At 43.9% G+C, this 22,428-nt stretch overlaps 1 protein-coding gene across 2 annotated transcripts in view; it reads left to right on the top strand.

Annotated features, from left to right (window-relative positions):
* Positions 1-14,032: 14,032 nt before the first annotated feature.
* LOC120671010 overlaps positions 14,033-22,428 on the top strand; it is a 38,725-nt gene continuing 30,329 nt past the window's right edge. The window contains exon 1 of one of the 2 annotated variants that reach the window (XM_039951222.1): positions 14,033-14,161. Coding sequence is in view for 1 of the 2 variants with exons in the window: in XM_039951224.1 (XP_039807158.1) it covers positions 14,146-14,161 (16 nt within the window). In the remaining variant the exon portion in view is untranslated. The remainder of the gene's footprint in view (positions 14,162-22,428) is intronic. The other variant, XM_039951224.1, reaches the window with a different exon arrangement.

The following is a 22,428-nucleotide window of genomic DNA, read 5'->3' as shown; positions in this document are numbered from 1 at the left end:
TTCTTATCTGTGTGCATCGGGAGCCGATGGGGAAAGCCTCCGGCGACGCAGCGGCACACAAAAAGCACGCGCGATGAATAAACACCCCGTACCTAATGCACGAAGGCAAAAGGTAAGACTATGTTTGTTTTCATCAATTTTTAGCCCCTATCATATCAAAAGAAATCTTACTGTTTAGGTGTACCAAATAAAATTTGTTTATAAATTTTTTTTGACAGATGAGTGCTAATTTGTGATACGAATTTAATGAGCCTAATTAATCTATGGTCTGCTACAGTAATGCTACAGTAACAATTCATTAATTATGAATTAATGTACCTCATTAGATTCGTCTCGCAGTTTAGCCCAGAATTCTATAGTTAGTTTTACAATCAAACTTCATTTAATACTAATAAATATCAAGATTTTTTTTTGATGTGACATAATATAAAGTTTAGTCCCTGAAACCAAACAATTCCTGAATCAAATTAAAGAAGTAAAATTAGGATTAGAAGAAAGAAACGAGAATCCTACGTGTCATTGGTCCATCCTAATCTATTAACAAAATTAAAATAATGGTAAAATGAGGCTGCAAATTCCATATCACCTCCTGAGTAGAAAATCGAGAACTGAGTAGCTGACGAATTGATACGAGAACATGTGTTGAATTAATATGGACCGACCTAATAGAAAGTGAAATAATATTAGATGAGCCGGATAAAAAGAAAGAAAAAATCGATGCCACGTCACGGAACAGCCGAACAACACAGCGGAACTCCGTAGCGACTTCTGCGCTTCTCGGCTTCTGCGACGCATTGGCTGGCAGCCACGCGCGAGATAAATAGAATTGCCCTTGTATCTTGTATGTGGGGTAGGCTACTCGAGTGGACGAGCAGGCACTAGCACACAAATTTTATTTTACAGATAGTCAAAAATGGAACTACAGACTACAGAGTCGGTTAGCAAACCAATACGATGCCAATGATTGTCTAATTTGTTTCTACAGATTTTCAGGGACGGTTTTCTCAAAATAAGTCCTTAAAAATTATTTTTTAGAGTCAGTTGACTGAAGTCAACCATCTCTTAAAAAGAAAATTTGGATTTTTAAAAGAAATCATTTGGAAGTTATAAAAATATGAAAAAAATTAAGGCTACGGAGACTCGAACCAGCGACCTCTCTCCAGGTTAGTTGGAGGGGTTTGGACGGTGCTAGTCCAACATCTTCCTCATTTCAGGGTTAAGAGCCAACATGGTACGCAGCACCCTTCCATTTTAGTGATAATAAGAGAAAAAAATGATGTAATCCTTGTTATGTTCCTCGATCTCAAACTGATTCAATTTATACAGTTGCCCTAAGTTAAATTATTTAAACTTTGATCAACTTCATAGAAAGAAGCACTAGTATTTATGACATCAAAATAGTATCACTAGATACATCATGAAATATATTTTCATAATTTATTTATTTGGTATGGTAGATGTTATTATTTTTTCTATGAAGTTAGTCAAAACTTAACATAGTTTTACATTCCGCAATTCGAAAATTGATTTATTTCTACTTCGGATTTGTTGGCTTCTTTATACTTAAATATTCAGTGAACGAGAGACGGCCGTAAAAGTGGTCTATAGACGCACAATGCTTCCATTTCTAACACGTACGTATATCCCAAAATACACCAAATAAGTAGTTGAATACAAACAATATAAAATAAATAATTTCAAAACATAAACTTTAATTAGAGCTCCTTTGTCCGTTGGGCTCAAATCCATTTCCTGGCCCAACTTAATTCCTCGCTTTCCGAGTTTTTTTATTTTTATATTATTTATTTTTTGATTTTTCAAAAATATATACCACAAATTTTTTTTTACAGATCTGGCCTCCTGTCGCCAGTTCAACTGGCGGTAGGGGCATCCCGCCGGATGAACCCCTATCGCCGGTTCATCCGGCGAAATGTTTTTTTTGACCTGGACATCACATTTTCAAAAAATCATAACTAATTTACATGAACTCGGATGGAGATAAATTTTATATGAAAATTGTAGATCTCGGCAAGATCTACAACTTTATAGTTCAAAATTTTTTCATTTGGAGCCACCTTGGTGCTCAAATAATCGATAAATGCTCCAGATCTAAAATTTATTTTTGGATCTGAAGCTTGTGACAATTATTTGAGCACCAAGATGGCTTCGAATGAAATAATTTTGAACTACAAAGTTGTAGATCTTGTTGAGTTCTATAATTTCTATATAAAGTTTATCTCCATATGAGTTCATATAAATTAATTATGATTTTTTTAAGGTGGCTGTCTAGTGTTTAGACCAAAATTTAAATTTTAGATTTAAAAATTTTGTCAATTATTTAAGCACTAAGATGGCTCCAAATGAAAAAATTTTAAAATACAAAGTTATAGATCTCGTCGAGATCTACAATTTTCATATAAAGTTTATCTCCATCCGAGTTCATATAAATTAGTTATGATTTTTTGAATGTGAGCTGTCCAGGTCAAAAGGCATTTCGCCGGATGAACCGGCGATAGGGGTACTGTAGCGCCGGTTATCGCCGGTTCATCTGGCGGTATGGCCTTACCGCCAGTTGAACTGGCGACAGGAGGCCAGATCTGTAATTTTTTTTGCAGTATATATTTTTGAAAAATCGAAAAATAAATAATATAAAAATAAAAAAATCTCTCTTTCCATCTTCATTACTCTCATTTCAAACGAAGCAGCCCATCCACTTTTTTCCTGTGATTGCGGTTCAGCACCCAATTCCCCTCTCCACCCCTCGATCCAAACCACAGCCTATACGATCCGCACCAAAGTTATAGGGCATGCCAATACGTCCGGCAGGCCCGGGCCCATTTTTCTCAATCATGGAAAAGTTTAGGTCGGGCTCAACCCCACATTCTTACTCATGGGCTAGCCCGATTACCCAAAAACAAAAAAAAGCACTGCACATATAAGGCAACCAGCCCAACAACAGCCTACTCAGCCCAATCTTGAAAACAAAATCCTTCCATGATATATGAAAATGATACAAACATATTTTCTGAAACTATACTACTATCGACAACTTATATAATTTGCTACTTTTTATAATTTATACATTTTATATAAAATGTTTGATATATCTATATTAATAGTAATAATTCTAGCTAAGAACTGTATTTGTTTGGTAAAGTAACATTACTACACAAGCAATTTTTTATATGACTATTTAGACATCTTGAGAAGCTGAGGAAAGTAGCGCAGACCAATGGTGGCTCTATTTTCATTGGAGCAAATAGTGATTATACTTCATCCTGTATTATTTCCATTATTCTTCATAATTGTGTGCTAAAAGCATAAATTCTTCTTTTGGCTCCTTCTCAAAGATAGATTGAACACTAGAAATCTTTTAAGAAGGAAAAAACATGCATCTTGCTAGCTACTGTTGTGCCATTTGTAATTCCAATGTGGAGGAAACTTTGATGCACCTGTTCTTCGAATGTCCTTTTAGCCAATCTTGTTGGAATCAGATTGTTGTCACCTGGGATCTTTCTTTGCCTCCTTTTGGATATGATTGAGTCAAGAACCGATTTTGGAAGGGTAATTTTCCGAGAAGTTTGTCATTGCTGCATGTTGGTCGATACGGACATCAAGAAATGGTTTGATTTTTGATAATGAACCCTGTTCTATTGCCACCTGGAAAATTCGGTTCAAAGAGCAATTTGGTTTGATATGTATCAAAGCCAAACCAAGCCGTGCAGGCCCCTTAAAACAGTGGTTAGAGAATATAACCTGATGTAACTCAGCTTTTCTTTTTGAGCTTCGCAAGCTCTTTATTTACAACTCGTGCAGATGTAAAACTTCTTTCATTGTTATTCAATACAAAAAAAAAGTTTGGGGGGGGGGGGTTACCCCCACTGAGCCCTAAAAAAAAAAACTTAAACTAGACAAGGAACAACAACACATGTAGTGGTGGATTTTGCTATTTAGGCCTCGTTCGGTAGTACCGTATCTGATCCAAGCCAGTATTTGATCCAGGCCACGATTGAATGGATCCGGGTGAGTCACTGGAACCACCTGTGGATTGAATCCACTCCTTTTTTTTAATCCACCTCTTCAAAAAACTGCATTCGGTTTGACCTGGAATGAAGCCATGGATTGCACGGCATGCTCACCAGCTCAAAGAGGCACACATGTGCACGGTGACTAAACACTCAGACCCAAAGTGGTAATATCATGTTTAAACATGAAAATGGTTCCTTGATCCAAAACATAAATTACAATAACACCCAAAGTGCATAAGTCCAAAGCATAATTGTGTAACCAATTTGAAAACATAAATATTTTATAGTCAAAGTAACAAATAAATCCTCTTGTACTCAGACCATGTCCTTCTCCCATGGCAGTCTAGTAGCTTTGAGTATTGATCTTGGAGCCATTCTGTCACCCTGGCGAGCTGGAGTGCGGCCCTGAAAATGGGTGGAACAACATTGTTTCATACTCGAACTATTCAGATCAGCAAATGAACAGAAACTTGGAAGATGTTTAGTTTGTGACTGTACTATTAAGAGGGATTTGTGAGTTAGTAGCTTGATCCAAATTGAGTTGGCCTTAGAAATCAAGCACATTTGCTCAAGTTCAGCTCAAGACAGCCGAAAGAACTCAAAAGAACACTTGGAATAAGAAAGACACAAAGAAGAAATCAAATCCAAGTCAAAATAGGCAAAAAGCAAAAAAATCAGCAGCACTGGAAGTTCCGGTGGGCATCAGAAGTTCCGATGACCCAGAACCGGAAATTTCGACTCCTATGGATTGGGCTAAATTTCAGTGGATTTTGGACTCAATTGAAAATCTCAATATCACTGGTAGTTCCGATGGCCTCCAACAATAGGCATCAGACTAAGCATCGACCCATCAGACAAAGAGTATGTTTCTCAGGATTTCAAAATGCCTATTGCACCGAAAGTTCCGATGCCCATCGGACTAAGCACCGGCGCATCACTTAGAGAGCATGTTTTTGGGGTTTTAAATTTCTCTTTAGCACCGGGAAGTTCTGATGCCCCATCGGACTAATGCGTCAGAGCAATGACGCCAGCCCGTTACTTTGTCAGAGCTGCAACAACTACTATTTGCGGTCAGAGTGACCGGAAGTTTGAAAGGAATCGGGTGCTCGTAGCCTAAGAGGGGGAGGGGGTGAATTAGGTAAACTAAAAACCTTAACCTCAAGCTCCAACTAATTTGCACAAAATATAAACTAGATCATGCTATTTATATGTGCAACAAGTGTTCTTCTAGTGTGAAAATGCTCATCCCAAAAAAGGTATGCAACCTATGGCCAATCCTATCAAAATACTACTCTATGAAAGTAAAGGCACACAAAGATTGCAATAAGTAAATACAGAAGCTTAAGGAAGGGATGAGAGGAAATAAACTCTTTGACACGAGGATTTATCCCGTGATTTGATTAGCCACAAAGGCACACCTACATCCACATTATTGAAGCACTCACAAAGAGTATTGCTTCGGACAATCAAGTCTCTTCTGTGAACACAATCACGGTCACTTTGATCCCGCTATCCACTAAGGAGCTTCACCAAGAAGGGTGGGGTTCTCCACGTCCCCCACACAAAGATGTCGTCGCTGCTCCACACCAAGCCGGAGGGTCGAAGACGTTGCCGGTGAGCCACCAAGACTCCAAGGGGCCGGCACACCGAGTACAAAAGGTGGTTCTCACCTAGAACCAAGGCACAAGGCACACAACCTTGCTCACTCAATCACTCAAGAGCTAATCTAGCACTAACACTCACAAAGCATGTGCTAAACCTAAGGATATGATCAATTTGCTCTTTGGATGGCTTGGAGGTGCTCTTCAATGTGTATGAGGTGTCTCTAGTCTCCAGCAACTCCAAAATGGCCGGGGTGAGGTGCTTAAATAGCCCACCAAGTCAAACTAGCCATTTAGAGCAGTTATGCCTTTTTCTGCGTAGGCGTCGGATCATCTGACGGGGTGACGTCAGATCATCTGGTCTCTCTGAGATGAAACGGTAGCCGTTAGTTCTGAACAGTGCATAGGCTGATGCAATTAGTCCGACGCTTTAGTCCGACGTGGCGTCGGATCATCCGATGCTGAAGAATTGTCTTCTTCTGCTGAAATGCTGACATCATTGATACGGTGCCTTAGTCTGATGGGGGCGTCGGATCATCCGGTGCAGAAGGCTCTTCTGCTGCGCCCTCGACAAACTCTCTGGACGTTGATCCGACGATTAGTCCGATGGTGCATCTTTGGGTGTGTCAGATCATCCGGTGGTTAAGAGATTTTCATCAACTGAAACTAGAACTTGTCAGAATTAATCCGGTCCTATGCGACCGGTTAGTCCTATGGGAGGGGGGGAGGTGGGTAGTCTTCGGATAATCCGACGGCCCACCAGATATTCCGGTGGTACTGAAAATCTTGTTTCCTCTTTGCACTCGTCCAACTCGTCGCCAACTCGTCGCAGCAGTCATTTGGACACTCCAATTATATTGGACGTCTCGACGATGGTTTGGACGTCTCGACAGTGAATTGGACGTCTCGGATATGGTTTGGATTCCATCCAAGGGACTTAAAGAATCCTACAAATATGATCTTGCAAACTCGTTAGTCCCAGGGATTGCGTTGTCACTCGATCACCAAAATCACTCGAAATAGCCTAAATGGAGCCATGTTCGTTACAGAGTTCCAATGCCCCCCATCGGAAGTTCCGATGTCTACTGCTTTTTCGCAGTGAGTTGGTAACGACTAGGGGAGCCTCTCTACCCTATATAAGGTGACCCCCAGGTCATTTGAGTTGCCTTTGGACACATTGAACACCTGAGGCCATCCTTGTGTTGAGAGAAGTGATCTAGAGCTTGAGATTCATCCAATTCAAGAACTCATTCAAATGGAGAGTAGCAAGTGTGCTTGAGCTTAGGGCCAGCTTAGTGAGGGTCAAGTGAAGGCTTATAAGCTTGTTACTCTTGGTGTTTGACGGCACCTAGACGGTCTTAGTGATCGGAGGCTCTTGGTGTGCTCTTGGAGTTTGTGGGAGCCCCAAGAAGAAGACTTGTACACGGTGTGAAGCTCGCTGTTCCGGAGATAGAGAAGGAGCATTCTTAGTGGATACTTGCTCTTCGTGATGCAAGAGAGCTCGACCCTCTGTGGGTGCTCCAACGTGGACTAGTAGGGAGCGTCAACTCCTCGATACCACGGGAAAAAAATCTGGTTGTCTCGTGTCCTTGCTCTTTCATTCAAGCATTTAAATCCGTTTGATCTTGTTGTTGCTCTTTACTTGCTTGTTTGTTGATCTAGGTCGTGTTTTTGCTAGTGTGCTCTTTTGCCTAGGAATATACTTAATAGTGTGATCTCTACTAGGATCATGAGCATGTTAGTGTACTGTTTTCCCACCTAGGCCTACCTTGTTAGTGTGCTCTAGCTGTTAGGTTTTGAATTGTAGGTTTGGGCAACACTAGAAGTAGACCAAGGACAAATTAGATTTTGAAAAAAATCTCAATTCAACCCCCTTCTTGGGCCTCGATTTTGGACAACAATCATGTGTATGGTTGAGAGCTTTGAAAATTGAGACTCGGATGACATATTTAATAACCGTCGTAGTGTAATTAATGACCGTTCATGTTTATGGTCCAAAACTTTGAATTTTCGTCAACTCGTCGCACCCTTTATACATGTTTGTAAATAATGGTCGCATCTTTGTACATTGGCTGTCAGTCATCGGATGACGATGGGTTACTAAACTTACTATTCGTCAGCAGCTGACATAGTGCTGCGATATATATTTTGAGAAGCTTCTTCGCGTAAACTTCCTTCGAAAAAACGTCAGTTATGTTGCCAGTTGGATAAATAAAAAAATCAAAGAAAGAGATAGCTTGACCAAATAGTCATCCAAATTGACTTAATGAGCTTCTTATAGGTCCACCGGGGTTAGTGAGCTTCCTTGATAGGGTACACAGCAGCCATCTAAGATTTGCGGTGACTATGACGTATCTTAGATTTGCCTGTTAATTACGTACGGACATATATACATCGTCATACAGCTTTTTTAGAAGTACATCATCATTATAGTTGACGGTCGTACGTATACATATAGTACTATATATGCACTACTAGGCATTAGTAGCTGTAGGAAGGGAAAGGCTATTTATTTATTGTGGGCTCAATGTAAGATAGACCAAACCAAACCATCTCGCACACGTGTTCTTCATTTTCCTACATGCATGTACATGTATATGTGAGAAGCGCGTTGATTATTTCGTCTTCCCATGCGTGCACAGCTCGACGTCACAGCTCGATCGTCTCCCGGGCACATGCGACCAGGCCATGGATGCCGGCTTACCACGTACACCATGCATGGATGCTCTCTCGTCTGGTACGTAGTGCTAGGACATCACACTAGCTAGCTATAGCATCTCATCCGTTCGATCTGCTGGCCGGGAGCGTGAAAGGAATCGGGTGCTCGTAGCCTAAGAGGGAGAAGAGGTGAATTAGTCAATTTAAAAACCTTAACCTCAAACTCCAACTATTTACACATAAACTAAACTAAAGCATACTATCTAGATGTGAAACTAGTGTTCTTTTAGTGTGAAAACTCTCATCCCAAAAGAATTATGCAACCTATATCCAATCCTATCAAGATTCTACTATATAAAAGTAAAGGTACACAAAGATTGCAATAAGTAAATGCGGAAGCTTAAAGGAGCGATGAGAGAAAGTAAACTCTTTGACACGAGGATTTATCCCGTGGTTCGGTTAGCCACAAAGGCGCACCTATATCCACGTTGTTGAAGCACTCACAAAGAGTATTGCTTCTTGGCCACCAAGTCTTTTCCGTGAACACAATCACGGGCACCTTGGCCCAGGATTCCACTACGGAGCTTCTCCACTAAGGATGGGGGTCTCCACGTCCCCCGCACAAAGCTTGTCAACGCCCCTCCACACCAAGCCGGAGGGTCGTCGACGTTGCCGGCGAATCACCAAGACTCCAAACATAGCCGGCTCGCCGAGTACAAGATGGTTCTCTCCTAGAACCAAGGCACAAGGCACACAACCTTGCTCACTCACTCACTTAGAAGCTATCCTAGCACTACCACTCACTAAGAATGTGCTAAACCTAAAGATGTGATCAATTTGATCTTTGGTTGGCTTGGAGATATTCTTGGATGTGTGTGGGTCTTCTCTGAACTCTAGCAACTCCAAAATGGACGGGGTGAGGCGCTTATATAGGCCACCAAGTCGAACTAGCTGTTTTGAGCCGTTACCGCTTTTTATGCGTAGGCGTCGGATAATCCGACGGCGCCTGACCAAGGGCATCGGATCATCCAACCCCACTGTGTTCTCCACGGTAGCCGTTAACTTTCAAATCTACTGCTGACGTCATTTGTCCGACCAGTTTGTCCGACGGTCTTCAAACCAAACGTCGGATCATCCGAACCAACAGTCATAATTGAATTCTGAGCCAACGTCTCTAATCATTGCTCCTGTCCATTAGTCCGACGGTCCACCTTGACAGCGTCGGATCATCCGATCCTGAAGCAAAAAATCCAACTCGAGAAAACATGCTCTCTGTAGAATCACCCGAGCCTTTGTCCGACTTGTAATTTCATTGCGTCGGATAATCCGACTCTAAAGGCATTTTTCCAAGCCGCGTGACAAGCTCTCTGCAGAATGCTATGAGTCAAAATCCGACCTATAGCTTGTGTTCATGGTACAAAAATGAAATACATACCTTATGAAGTCCAAGTACCATAAAAGGGTGATCTTGTGTAGTTTTCTACACACTTATCAAATCATGTAGGTTGCTCATGGGTTAGAGCAAGACATAAGCAACCCACCATATATAATACTAGGAAATGCAATGCATGCAAACATCCTAGCAAGAGTAATGAAGCTATATGATGTATGAAATGAAATTTAGCTATCATTACCTTATGGGAGACTTGGGCACCAAATGTCCAAGTCGTGAGTTTAGTTTCTTTGTCTTGAATATTCTCATCATCTTATAAGCTAAGCCTCCAAATCCCCCGAAGCCGATCTTTGGGCTTCAAGTATCTTTTGGAACCCACACCATTTGAGACCCCTTCATATTGGTAATGACTTCCTTGGGCACCCAAATGGAGCGGTTCCAACTCCAATCCTTCTTCCCAACCTTGTGAGCAACCACCTTGCCATTGTCCTTCTTCTTGATCATATAGGTGGTGCTTTTGCTCTTGTTCTTCCGGTTGGGCTTGGTGTAGATGAGAGAACTCTTGATTGTGATCTTCTTCTTGTTCTTCTCATCCGGAAGTTTCTTCTTTTGTTGAGGGCACTTGTTGGACTTGTGGCCTTTTTGATGGCACTTGAAGCATGTCACGGTGGACTCCTTCTCAAGCTTCTTCACCATGTCTTCACGGTTATCTTGAGAAGGTTGGACAATGCTCTTGCCCTTCAATCTTGCCAAATCCTTCATGAGCCTTTCCACTTCTTGCTTGAGCTCATCATTCTCTTTGGCAATGAGATCATCACATGATTCTACAACAATATTCTCATAGCATTTCTCATTGTAATGGTTAGATTGCTCCGTTTCGAAAGAGTCATTAGTTTCTTTAGTGATGTTCTCAATTTTTAATGTGAGCTCTTCATGCTCCTTGCTAAGTATTTGGAATTTGCATAACAAATTATCATAATTTGTAGTAAGGGTAGCATTAAGATTATTAAGTGCATCACATTTTTTAGATTGTTTCTTAATTGCTCTTTGGTGCTCATGAACTAAGTTAAGAAGCTCTTCATAGAAAGGAGAGTCGGAGTTATCATCACTTACATCGCTTTCCATATATTTAGCCATAAGACATATGTTGGATGATGAAGCCGCACCCATGTTGAAGCGGGTGGTGAAGGTCTTGTTTGACTCATCACTTGAGCTTGTGCTTGATTCTTCACCACCACTTGTCCATTCGCCAAGCACAACAAAGGCTTCTTCCTTGGGCTTCTTCTCCTTCTTCTTCTTAAATCTCCTCTCAACCTTCATATGTTGGTGGTGAGGCCCATCTTTGAGGAAAACCATGTACCCCCATCAAATTGATTTTCTTCAAGCTTTTGTTCATGATCTTCACTTGCTTGAAAAGCTTTGGGGGCATGACTCCATCTTCATCACTTGAGGAGCATTGGCTTTCTTTCTCTTCACTTGAGCAAGAGAGCACTATGTGTTGGTGAAGAAGGTGGAGCTCTTGGCTTGATGTCGTTGCGAAGCTCATGGGCGGTCAACTTGTTGAGGACTTCATTTGGTGTCATTGTTGAGAGCTCTTTCTCATAGAGAATGGTTGTCATCATATCATATTTCGGTCTTCGAAGAGAGTGAAGGATCTTGCGAATGAGCTCTAAATCATCAATTTGCTTCACACCTAAAGAGTTAATCTCATTCACAAGAACATTCAACCATGAGTACATAGATTTGGCATTCTCATAATCAAGTTGCTTGAAGTTATTAAGTTTATCAATGAGAACATGATATCTTTCATTTGCAACATCTTTTGTGCCCTCATGGTTCTCGTTGATAGCTTTCCATAGCTCTTTAGCATTCTCATAAGCAAACACACGATTGAAAATTTTATCCTCAAGAGAACTTAAGATTACACATTTTGCAATAGCATCAAATTGTTTCTCTTGTTGACCTTTATTTTTCATGCCCTCACTAGTTACTCTCCAAACATTTAGGCCCTTAGCTTGGAGATGGGATTGAATTAAAATCTTCCATCGTTGGAAGCCCGTACCATCAAACCATGGAGGAGGTCCTAAAAAATCCATCCCTTCCCCGATGAGCTAACTCACTAGGCGGTGAAGCCTAATACCGATCCTATGAGCCAGTAACACAAATTGCCAATGGAATTGGCTTTCTTTGTGAGAGATGTGAGTCCCGGCTCTAATACCACTTAAAAGAAATCGGGTGCTCGTAGGCTTAGAGGGGGAGGGGGTGAATTAGGCAACTTAAAAACCTTAACCTCAAGCTCCAACTATTTGCACATAAATTAAACTAAAGCATGCTATCTAGATATGCAACTAGTGTTCTTCTATTGTGAAAACCCTCATCCCAAAAGAGTTATGCAACATGTAGCTAATTCTATTAAGATTCTACTCTATGAAAGTAAAGGCACACAAAGATTGCAATAAGTAAATGCGGAAGCTTAAAAGAGAGATAAGAGAAAGCAAACTCTTTGACACGAGCATTTATCCCGTGGTTCGGCTAGCCACAAAAGCACACCTACATCCACGTTGTTGAAGCACTCACAAAGAATATTGCTTCTCGGCCACCAAGTTTTTTCCGTAAACACAATCACGGTCATCTTGGCCCCGGGTTCCACTAAGGAGCTTCTCTACTAAGGATGGGGTCTCCACGTCCCCACACAAAGCTTGTCGACGCCGCTCCAGACTAAGCCGGAGAGTCGTTGACGTTGCCGGCGAGTCACCAAAACTCCAAGGATGGCCGGCTCACCGAGTACAAGATGGTTCTCTCCTAGAACCAAGGCACAAGGCACACAACTTTGCTCACTCACTCACTCACTTAGAAGCTATCCTAGCACTATCACTCACTAAGGATGTGCTAAACCTAAAGATGTGATCAATTTGATCTTTGGTTGGCTTGAAGATGTTCTTGGATGTGTATGGGTCTTCTCTGAACTCCAACAACTCCAAAATGGCCGGGGTGAGGCGCTTATATAGGCCACCAAGTCGAACTAGCTGTTTTAAGCCGTTACTGCTTTTTCTGCATAGGCGTCAGATAATCTGACGGTGCCTGACCAAGGGCGTCGGATCATCCGACCCCACTGTGTTCTCCACGGTAGCCGTTAACTTTCAAATCAACTGTTGACGTCATTTGTCCAACCAATTTGTCCGACGGTCTTCAAACCAAACGTCGGATCATCCGAACCAACAGTCATAATTGAATTCTGAGCCAACGTCTCTGATCATTGCTCCTGTCCATTAGTCTGACGGTCCACCTTGACAGCGTCGGATCATCCGATCCTGAAGCATGAAATCCAACTCGAGAAAACATGCTCTCTGCAGAATCACCCGAGCCTTTGCCCGACTTGTAATTTCATAGCGTCAGATAATCAGACCCTGAAGGCATTTTTCCAAGCCGCGTGACAAGCTCTCTGCAGAATGCTACGAGTCAAAATCCGACCTGCTGTCTTGATAGCGTCGGATAATCCGAGTGCATTGACCTATTTATCCGACCCTAGGGTATTCGGATTATCCGAGCCCACTGTGTTTTGCAGAACTCGTCTAATTCAGCGTTTCTTTGAGTTCTTTCTTCGTGTTTCGCTTTGCTAGGTCTTTTTACTTTATTCTTGGGACCTGATGAGATACACTTGACAAATATATTAGTCCCAATGATTGTGTTGTCATTCGATCACCAAAATCACTCGAAATGGTCTAAATGGGGCCATGTTCGTTACAGAGCGCCGAGTCGATCAGCCAGAGGGAGGCCGGCCAGGTGTGGTGATCTGGCGATGGAGACGAGCCTGGGTGGTGATGCATTTCTCCGGATTGATGAAAGCCATCCACCACGCGCTTTCAGCAGAGAGACGACGTGACCGTCTGGATCTGCCAAGTCATCTATGGTCGTCTCGCCTGCCCGGTGGAGGTTGCACATCAAGACGCGTAGGTCCTTCGTCATAGCCGGTGCCCGGTGAACACGACGACGACCAGGACCCTGACTTACTGACCGGAGCGCGTTAAGCAAGAGAGGAGATCGAGTCAGGGATCTTCACACAACTTCTAGACTCTAGAGTGGTTCCATGCAATGCATTTTTTTTTGACTCAGTGAACAAGCTAGTATATGCTTCCTCCGTGGTCCAATGAACCAATGTCGCTGAGTAGTTCGTTGAACTACTCGACACGTTACACTGAACGAGCCTTGTTTTCTCACGGCTGGAGATTGTGACGACCGGCCAAGACATTTCCAACGCATTTCCTTTTAATTTCACCGTTATTACGACTTCTTGTACTGTAGTAGTACCAGTACCGTTCCTATATATACATATAGTCAAGACACGAGCAGCTATAGCCTACTCCAAGGTTTGCAAGTAAATCGATCCCCCATATCCCTAAAGCTCTTTAACTCGAGCAATACATACACAAAATCTAGGTCGTTTCGATCAGCCTCCCCGGGGACCATGAAGGACAAGGAAGGTAAGCTAGCTAAATACCGCGCTTATGATTACATGCATGCATACATTCAGCTCCCCTACCACCTATGCCGTGCTCTAGCTACCTGTGGTTGGATGGCTGATTTACTTTGTTGATTGAGGGAAGACGTGTGTAGAACCTTCCCCCCCCACCCCCCCCCCCCTCTTTTTCTTTAGACGACTATAGAATAGGAAGCCGATTCATTAATTAATTGTAGATATGCGTGGGGTATTTTTTTTTGTTTTTGTTTTGATGAGCCGGCAGGCAAACGGCCGGGGATACCATGCACAGGGCCGGGAAAAAGGGATTATAAGGAGGCTGGAATTTGATTTCGCGTCCAAACTCTACTTATTCGTCTCTGTGTCACGTATTGTCTGATTCGTTTGTAAAGGTAGGGTTGCTCACACTCTACCTCAGTTTTGTAAAGGTGAATCGAGTTGCTCCTAATAGTTGTAGGCTGACACTACGTGAAAAAAGATTTTTAGTGGCGCCACACCCTTATTTTTGGGGGGGGGGGGGGCGGCTTAGAGCCACCCCTATAAATCCATTTATAGAGGCGTTTGGTGTTATGAGCCGCCCCTAAACATCGCTGTATAAGGGCGACTCAAGTCTGACCGCTCCTACAAATCGGATTTTTAGAGGAGGCTTAATATAGAGCACCTCAACAGATAGACACCAAAAATTAGAAATTAAGTACTAATATTCGAATTTTCCAAAACAACCTTGGATGGAGAATTAACCAAAATAAAAGTTGTAGATCTTAAAAAGGTACAGAATTTTGATGTTTACAACTTTTCCATTTGACTTAATTTGATGCTTCAAATGCTGTTTTAAATTGAATTTTAAATTGTTGAAGAACTCTGGTTTCTGTTTTTAATCTGTGGGTAAAACTTGTAACTAGTTTTTCTCCATCATACTAACTCCAAATCTGATGGTTCCCCTAGCACCTATTGCATGCTGTAGCTACATCTGCATGCCTGCGATTGGATGGGTACTTTACTTGGTAGATTGAGGAAAGACGTGTGTTTAACCTTTTTTCTCCCTTCTTTTATTTATACAAAAGTTCTATTTAAGACGAGTAGAAGAGGAACCGATTCATTAATTCCATATATGTGGTATATATATATATATATAGAAAAGGCCCATGGGGGCAGCGGCACGGGTAGTGGAGAGGCCCGTGGGGAGGCGGTGCTTTGGAGAGGACCCCGAGTGTGGTAATACGGCCCGTGAGGGCGATGGTGCGGGCGTCAAAGAGAGGAGTGTGGTAGCGGGTGCATGCACGAGACCTTTTGGGGGCGGCGGCGTGTGGGAAGGAAGAGGATAGCGATTCGATTGAAGGACCGGGCGGGTTAGCTAGGGTTTGGGGGCCTTTGTTATGTCCGGTGTGGGACCCACAAGTGTGGACTTTTAGCAGGTGTTGCCATTTTTTTTGGAGTAAAGTATGCCCATCGGAGGAAAAGAAAGGTCCTGAAGGTTAGGCGAACGACATGAATACCTCTCCTGACGGTTTCCAAAGGCCAACAGATTTATTTGGTTTATTCCTAACGGTTTGTACTAGGTGGGAAAAGTTTCTTATTGTTCTGATCGTTCTTGTTTTTTCGCTGAACATGGAAGACAAGCTCACCTCCATTGGCGGCCTTGAGTCTATCCTATTTTTGACTGCACATGGTAAACAGTTTCTCAACGTTCCTATTTTATGGCTGAGTGTTCTAATTGACATGAAAAATCAAAAAGTCCTTGGGAATAGACTTGAACACCAGCTGAATAATGAAGGCATCTGGAAGAGGCATGTTCATCTTCTTAAGCTTGTTTGCCATGTGGCTCATTTCTAGAATCTATTATCTTATTCCACCTCCATCATATTTCATGGTCATATGCTGCTCAGCCAAAGTGGCAGCATAAGCTTTGAAGAATCAGTGAACTAACTCTTCACCATTGCAGATACTCAGTAGCGGTGGCTCATTCTGGAATTGTCATTCTTATACCATCTGAAATGGAACCTCTGATGATCACCAGGCACTTGCGGTTTGAAATATTCCAATGTGCCTGCTGAATTTCCTATTTTGTCCCAAGCAATGTTATGGGCTTTCTGTCGAATAGCCCATGCATCATCTGCTTTGTTCTGAGCCCTTACGAGATTTTCTGGTTCTTTTGGAGCTGGCATTATGATGGCCAAATCTATAATAGTCATCACCAGAGCAATTTGTAACTTCTGAAAACCATTTCCCATAGTTCTGGCCATTTAATTCTAGAATGGCATTCACATATGACATAGCATTGGATCACAAAATTCAGAAATTTGAGTACAAATTCAAGATAACAACAAATGGCATGTTTAAATTTAACTTTGGTCAAAATTCAAACATACAATATTCTGTGCATCAAGTCTAAATCACCTTTGTGCAGAGATAGTAAAAATGCATAAAATGCAACAAGATTATAATATTGTAACATCAACTTTGGTCAGAAATTACAATATCATAATTCACAAAATTCTGTGTTCAAGTCCAAAATTCTATATTCAAAATTCAAATATACAATATTTTGTGCATTAAGTCTAACTCACCTTTAGGCAGAGATAGAGAAAATGCATAAAAATTTCTAGACAAGACTATAATATTGTAACATCAACTTTGGTCAGAAATTACAATATCATAATTAACAAAATTCTGTATTCAAGTCAAAATTTTATATTCCTATGTATTAATTATCCCATTGGTTCAAATTAACACAGAGAAAAAAATCACAATTCTTCGCAGCGAAAATACGTGATATTCTAAATATTCAGAAGGGAAAAATTCTGTAATTTATAGAGAATAAATTCTGAATAAAATTCTTCAGAAAACTCATATTCAGAAAACTTTTGAAAATAAAAAGGAAAAGCATTTCTTGTACTGTTCATTGGGCCCGTAGCCACTTTTGGCCCACGGCCTACGCCGTGCGGCTAGGCCGCAACCTGGGCCTAGGCCACGAATTCGGCCCGACGCATGGTCTCTCCTGGGCCATAAGCGGCCCGTTTCTCGGCCATCCGCCCTAGGCCGTCGGATCAAATCCGACGGCCGTCCGCCCTTTTCGGCGCAACAAAACCGGGGCCGGCCGCCGGCGCCCCCAAAGCCATAAGCACCATTTCTTTCCTCCCCTAGTTTCTCTCGCCCGCAGTCAACGGCGGCACCGCCGGGGAAGTAGCCGCGCCGCCGCGGCCTCACACCGCTACGCCTCTGGTGCCATGGCCGCGGCCTTCTTTCTTTTCTTCTTTCTTGGATCTGAGCGAGTGGCGGCCTTCATAGCCGACCAGAGGATGAGCGGCGGCGCCGCCGCCGGCCCCCTCGACGGCGTGCGCGCTCACGTGATGAGAGCGTGACGCCGTCGAGCGCCCTAACGGCGGTGCTCGACCCCGCGCACCGGATCTGCGACGGATCCTGGCGAGTGGCGTCCTGGTCTGGTTCTTGTGCGCCGCCGGTCCGGGTTTCTGAGTGCATTGCGGTGGCCGGCGTGGCACTGGCGGTAAGGCTCAGGTAAGCCCCGCCGCCTCTTTTCTTTGCTAGGGTTAGGGTTCTGGGGTTCTTGGGGTTCTTGGTTGATCCGAGATCGATTTGCGTTTTCTTTCACCTCCTTCTAATTTCTTAGCATAGATCTGAGCATACTTACCCCAAAACCTCGATCTACAACTAGATCGGCGAATGATACCAATGTAAGATTCTTTTCTTCTCTGTTTCTGTACAAGGATCTTCACTAGATGTACAAATCGAGTATGGGGTACAACTTCTGAGTAGAATAACAAGTGGTTGTTCATCCCTGATCTACAAGAGAGAGAGAGACAGAGGGAGAGAGGGGTGAGGAGGAGGCGCAAACCATCGGCCGGGGATGGCGCAGAGGAGGATGCCGGGTGCGCCATGGCGCCGATGGCGGCGAGGAACTCGGAGTTGCTGAGGTGCGGATCCGGCAGCGGCGATGGGGAGCGACGTGGTGGCACTTCCCATCGGCCTCACGCAACCCTAGATCAGTAGGGATGTGGGAGAGGGTAGTTGCGGCGGTGAACCTTGTATTCCATGCCCCGGCCTCTCTCCCGTTCTATATAGCGCGGGCGATGGGGGCCCACCAGCCATATGGGCTGGACGCCCCCGATTAGGGCATGTTCAAGGGGTCCTGCCCGATCTTTGGATCGGGCCCGTGGAGATCAACTCCAACACAGAGTGCACAAATACATATATTACAATAGTTTGGATATAGCTAAAGTAAATAAACAACTGTTATTCTATCATGGAAGCAAAGCTTGGCAATCACCCATGGAGAGGCATCTCCTTGAGTGTAGAACAAAACCAAATACTAGTCTCAATCATCACTGCAAGTCAACAAATCTACACAACGCCAAATGTGTGCAGGCCATGGTCAGCGCCGATGAGCTGTAGCGGAATATTAAAAATAAAGGGATCCGGCAATCCTAACAGCCTTTCTGTGGTTTGCATCCTTAGCGCATGCAAAAAGCATCAAATAAGTAATATAAAGCTTCTCTAATCCCAATCCACAATCTCATTCACATCATCCACTCATCATCATCATAAGTCCATCACCCATCATCCTTTGTAAGGAACATGGCCCCATTAGGCCATTGTTTGTGATTTTGGTGATTGTGTGACAACTTAATTAATGGGACTAATAAGTTTGTGAGATCATATTTGTAGAATTTTTAGGTCCCATAGATAAAATCAAATATGTCAAATTTGCCGTAGAGATGTGTCCAATCCACCGTCGAGATGCCAAACCATAGTAAAAAAGCAGAGATAGAATATTTTTGAGGTGTCCAAATGACCATCGCGACGAGTTGGATGAGTGAATGCAGAAATGGTAGCACTAGTTTAACCGACGACCATGCACCGGTCTAACCGGTGGTCACTGGATAAACCGACGCAAAGGTATCGGTGCATTGGACAGAGTGCATGGAGACCAAGTCAAGAAATCACAGTGGCACCGGTTGAACTGACGCTCAAGAAATAGGCGTCGGTGCATTCACCGTACTATTGACCAGAAAGCATGTAAAGCACACAGGAGCCAACTCTTCAGCACCTATTGAACTGACAAGGCGTCAGTGCAACGCACCGGTGTAACCGGTGACTTCTGAGTACTGTGTCAGAAGGCCAATGGCTAGTTTGGAGCTGTGTGTGACCGGTTGAACAGATGATACCCCATCGGTTTAACCAGTGCCCTTGCAGGAAAAAGGGTAACGGCTCCAAACAGCTAGTTCAACTTGGAAGGCTATATATATGGGACTTCCCGGCCATTTGGAGGTTGCTGGAGTTGCTAGAAGTCCCACACACATCCAAGAACATCTCCAAGCCATACAAGAGCTTAGTGATCATATCTTTAGTTCTTAGCACATCCTTGAGAGTGTTAGTTCTAGGTTATCTCTTCAGTGAGTGAGATAGCAAGGTGTTGTGCCTTGTGAGTTGGTTCTAGAGTGAACCAAAAGAAGAACTCGGTGCGCCGACTCCTTGGAGCATTGGTGGCTCGCCGGCACGTCAACGACCCTCTGGCTTGGTGTGGAGCGGCGTTGACATCCTTGTGCGGGGGACGTGGAGACCCCCACTCTTCTTGGTGAAGCTCCTTAGTGGAAATCAGGATCAAGGTGACCGTGGTGACATGGTGTCCCCGGAAGAGACTTGATTGCCGAGAAGCAATACTCTTTGTGAGTGCTACAACAACGTGGATGTAGGTGTGCCTTTGTAGCTAACCGAACCACGGGATAAATCCGCATGTCAAAGTGTTTGCTTCCTCTCATCCCTCTTTTAAGATTCCGCATTTACGTATTGCAATCTTTGCGTGCCTTTACTTTCGTAGAGTAGTATCTTGATATGATCGGCTATAGGTTGCAAAACTTTTTTTGGGATGAGGGTTTCGCTATTACAGAAACGATTTGTAGGGGTAGGCGAAAATGCATTTGTAGGGGCGGACCGCGTAACCGCCCCTGCTTTTCGCAGCTAAAAATGGCGTCTTGCAGGGGCGGGTACAAGGGCCGCCCCTGTAAATGCATTTTCAGGGGCGGGGGGGGGGGGGGTCACCCGCCCCTACAAATGGTTTTCTTGGGGTGGGTGACCCCCCACCCACCACTACAAATGCATATCCAGGGGCGGGTGGGGTGTCACCCGCCCCCTAGAAATAGATTTGCAGGGGCGGGTAACCCCCCTCGCCCCTAAAAATCGTTTTCCATACTAACCCAAAAAAATCATTTAAATCACAAAATATAGTAAACAATATCAAAAAAGCTGAAATTTATACCATATGCGTATTATTAAGATAGAAGTCCATACTAGGAGCGAAAATTACGTGTCCATACATTACATCCGCACGCTAACTGATGGAAGTCCATACATTACAACAAACATAACATTCAATAAGTACAACTAGCTACTAGTTCTTACTATCACATACAAAGCAAAATGATACAAGCACACATTGTGCAACGAGAGTCTCACGGCGGCGACTGCAGTGTTGCTCCGTGGGTACGATAGAGGATGGGCACGTAGTCGTGGCATCAGGCACAAATTTCTTAAGTGCTTGCTGCTTACAGTGTCTCCTCATGTTTGTAATTATTATTCTTCGTGCTGTAAAAGAGTTGTGTTAGCAAAGCAACAGCTGGACAAGTTCTTTTGTTTTAGTTGGATAGTTGTATACATAAGGACTGGAGTAATAATTGTACCATAGTAATTCTTCATCGTGGTTGGATTCTTCCTGATCATCCTCCGCAATGTCCATTGGCTGTGTGTTATCTGATGGTGTGCTCGGTGGTGTCTCTATTACTTCGGTGCAACCAGATCCCCATTTCTCTTGAGGAGGCGAATCTTCTTCTTCAATTAGATCTGCATGAGAATGCGCATGAGGTAGTGCAGTTTGCGGATTGTTTTGGTGCTCAAGTATGTAGTTAGGGGCGATGTACAGACAACTTGAACCATACTTAACCATACTTAATTGCAGACGACGTGCTTCATGTCCACCTCCTTGTCTAGAAGTCCCCGCACCTTGGTCACCTTAGGGTTCCGGGTACAGTGTGTATCGGAGTGGAAAGTTGCTTGATGCTGCAAGAAGAGTGACAATTGTTAGACGAAACAGTTTCACATTAATGGAGCAATGGTCTTTTGTAACTGCAGTTACCGTTCGCGCTCGCGGCTAACTGGATTGCCGTTGGGTCGCCCGGTGGAAGAACATCAGCACGAATCCAAAGAGGCCATATGCTCAAGTAGGAACCCCCTCCTGTTTGAACTCTGCGGACGACTACATGCACAACACTAGGTATAGCGTTCCTTGGAGCGAATGTATGTGCCCTGATTGAGAAATCCACTTTCCTCATATGGATGTTGCGAAGGTTACATATGTTCGTGAAGATTCTATGTAATATCGTGGGACACTATAGAAATAATTGTGGTGGCATTCTAGATATGAGTGGTACGTTATTTCCTTGTGGACGTTGTTGTCTACCTTCTATCTGGTGCTCTACTAGAATAGACTCATGCATGAGTAAAGTAGTGGAACCATTGTCGGGCGTCCATACTCAGATCGCAAGGACATGGTTGTCAACTTGGATGTATGGAAAACTCATGATGCGAGTGGCTTCTTTGAATGTTTGGGTTAGCAGCACATAATCGCCGAACAAACGAAAGACATTCTGTAGCGGAAGCTCTATCCCAGTGTTTTCCTTTAACACTCGCATTAGCACGGTGCGACTGACAGAATGGGGGACTTCTAGTTGAGTATGCGGACATGGAGGAAACTTAGTAGTTATTAAGAGGCCGGCAAAAACCTGGGCGTGCAAGTTGAACTCTTGTTCCTCAAAGATTGTCAAGTGTTCATAGTTGACATGTGCCATCGGTTGGTCACCTGAGGATGGGGTGGCGCTGCGGCTTGGGGTAGCAGTGGCGGGAGGAGCCGGACACGGAGGGGACGAGGTGGTGGGGAGGTGGCGGCCGGGGGCGTACGTGGCGGCAGAGGAGGTGGCGGGGAGGAGGAGGCTAGGGGAGGTAGCGGCGGCGGAGAAGGTGGCAGGGAGAACACACGTGGAGGGAGCGGCGAGGAGGAGGCGGACGCGGTGGCGAGGAGAGGTGGCGGGGAGGAGGCACGGGGAGGGAGCGGCGAGGAGGAGGCGGACGCGGTGGCGAGGAGAAATGGTGGGGAGGTGCTGGATCTACGCTAGGGTGCGGCCGAGGCGGTGGATGGAGAGGCGCGGGGGCGGAAGGGGCGGCGAGGAGGAGGCTAGCTAGTGGGGGCAGAGGTGGCGGCGA

This window comes from Panicum virgatum, chromosome 4N (genome assembly GCF_016808335.1).
Source record: "Panicum virgatum strain AP13 chromosome 4N, P.virgatum_v5, whole genome shotgun sequence".
Classification (NCBI taxonomy): domain Eukaryota; kingdom Viridiplantae; phylum Streptophyta; class Magnoliopsida; order Poales; family Poaceae; genus Panicum; species Panicum virgatum.
Note: the sequence above shows the minus strand (reverse complement) of the source record. Positions and strands in the feature narration are given on the sequence as shown.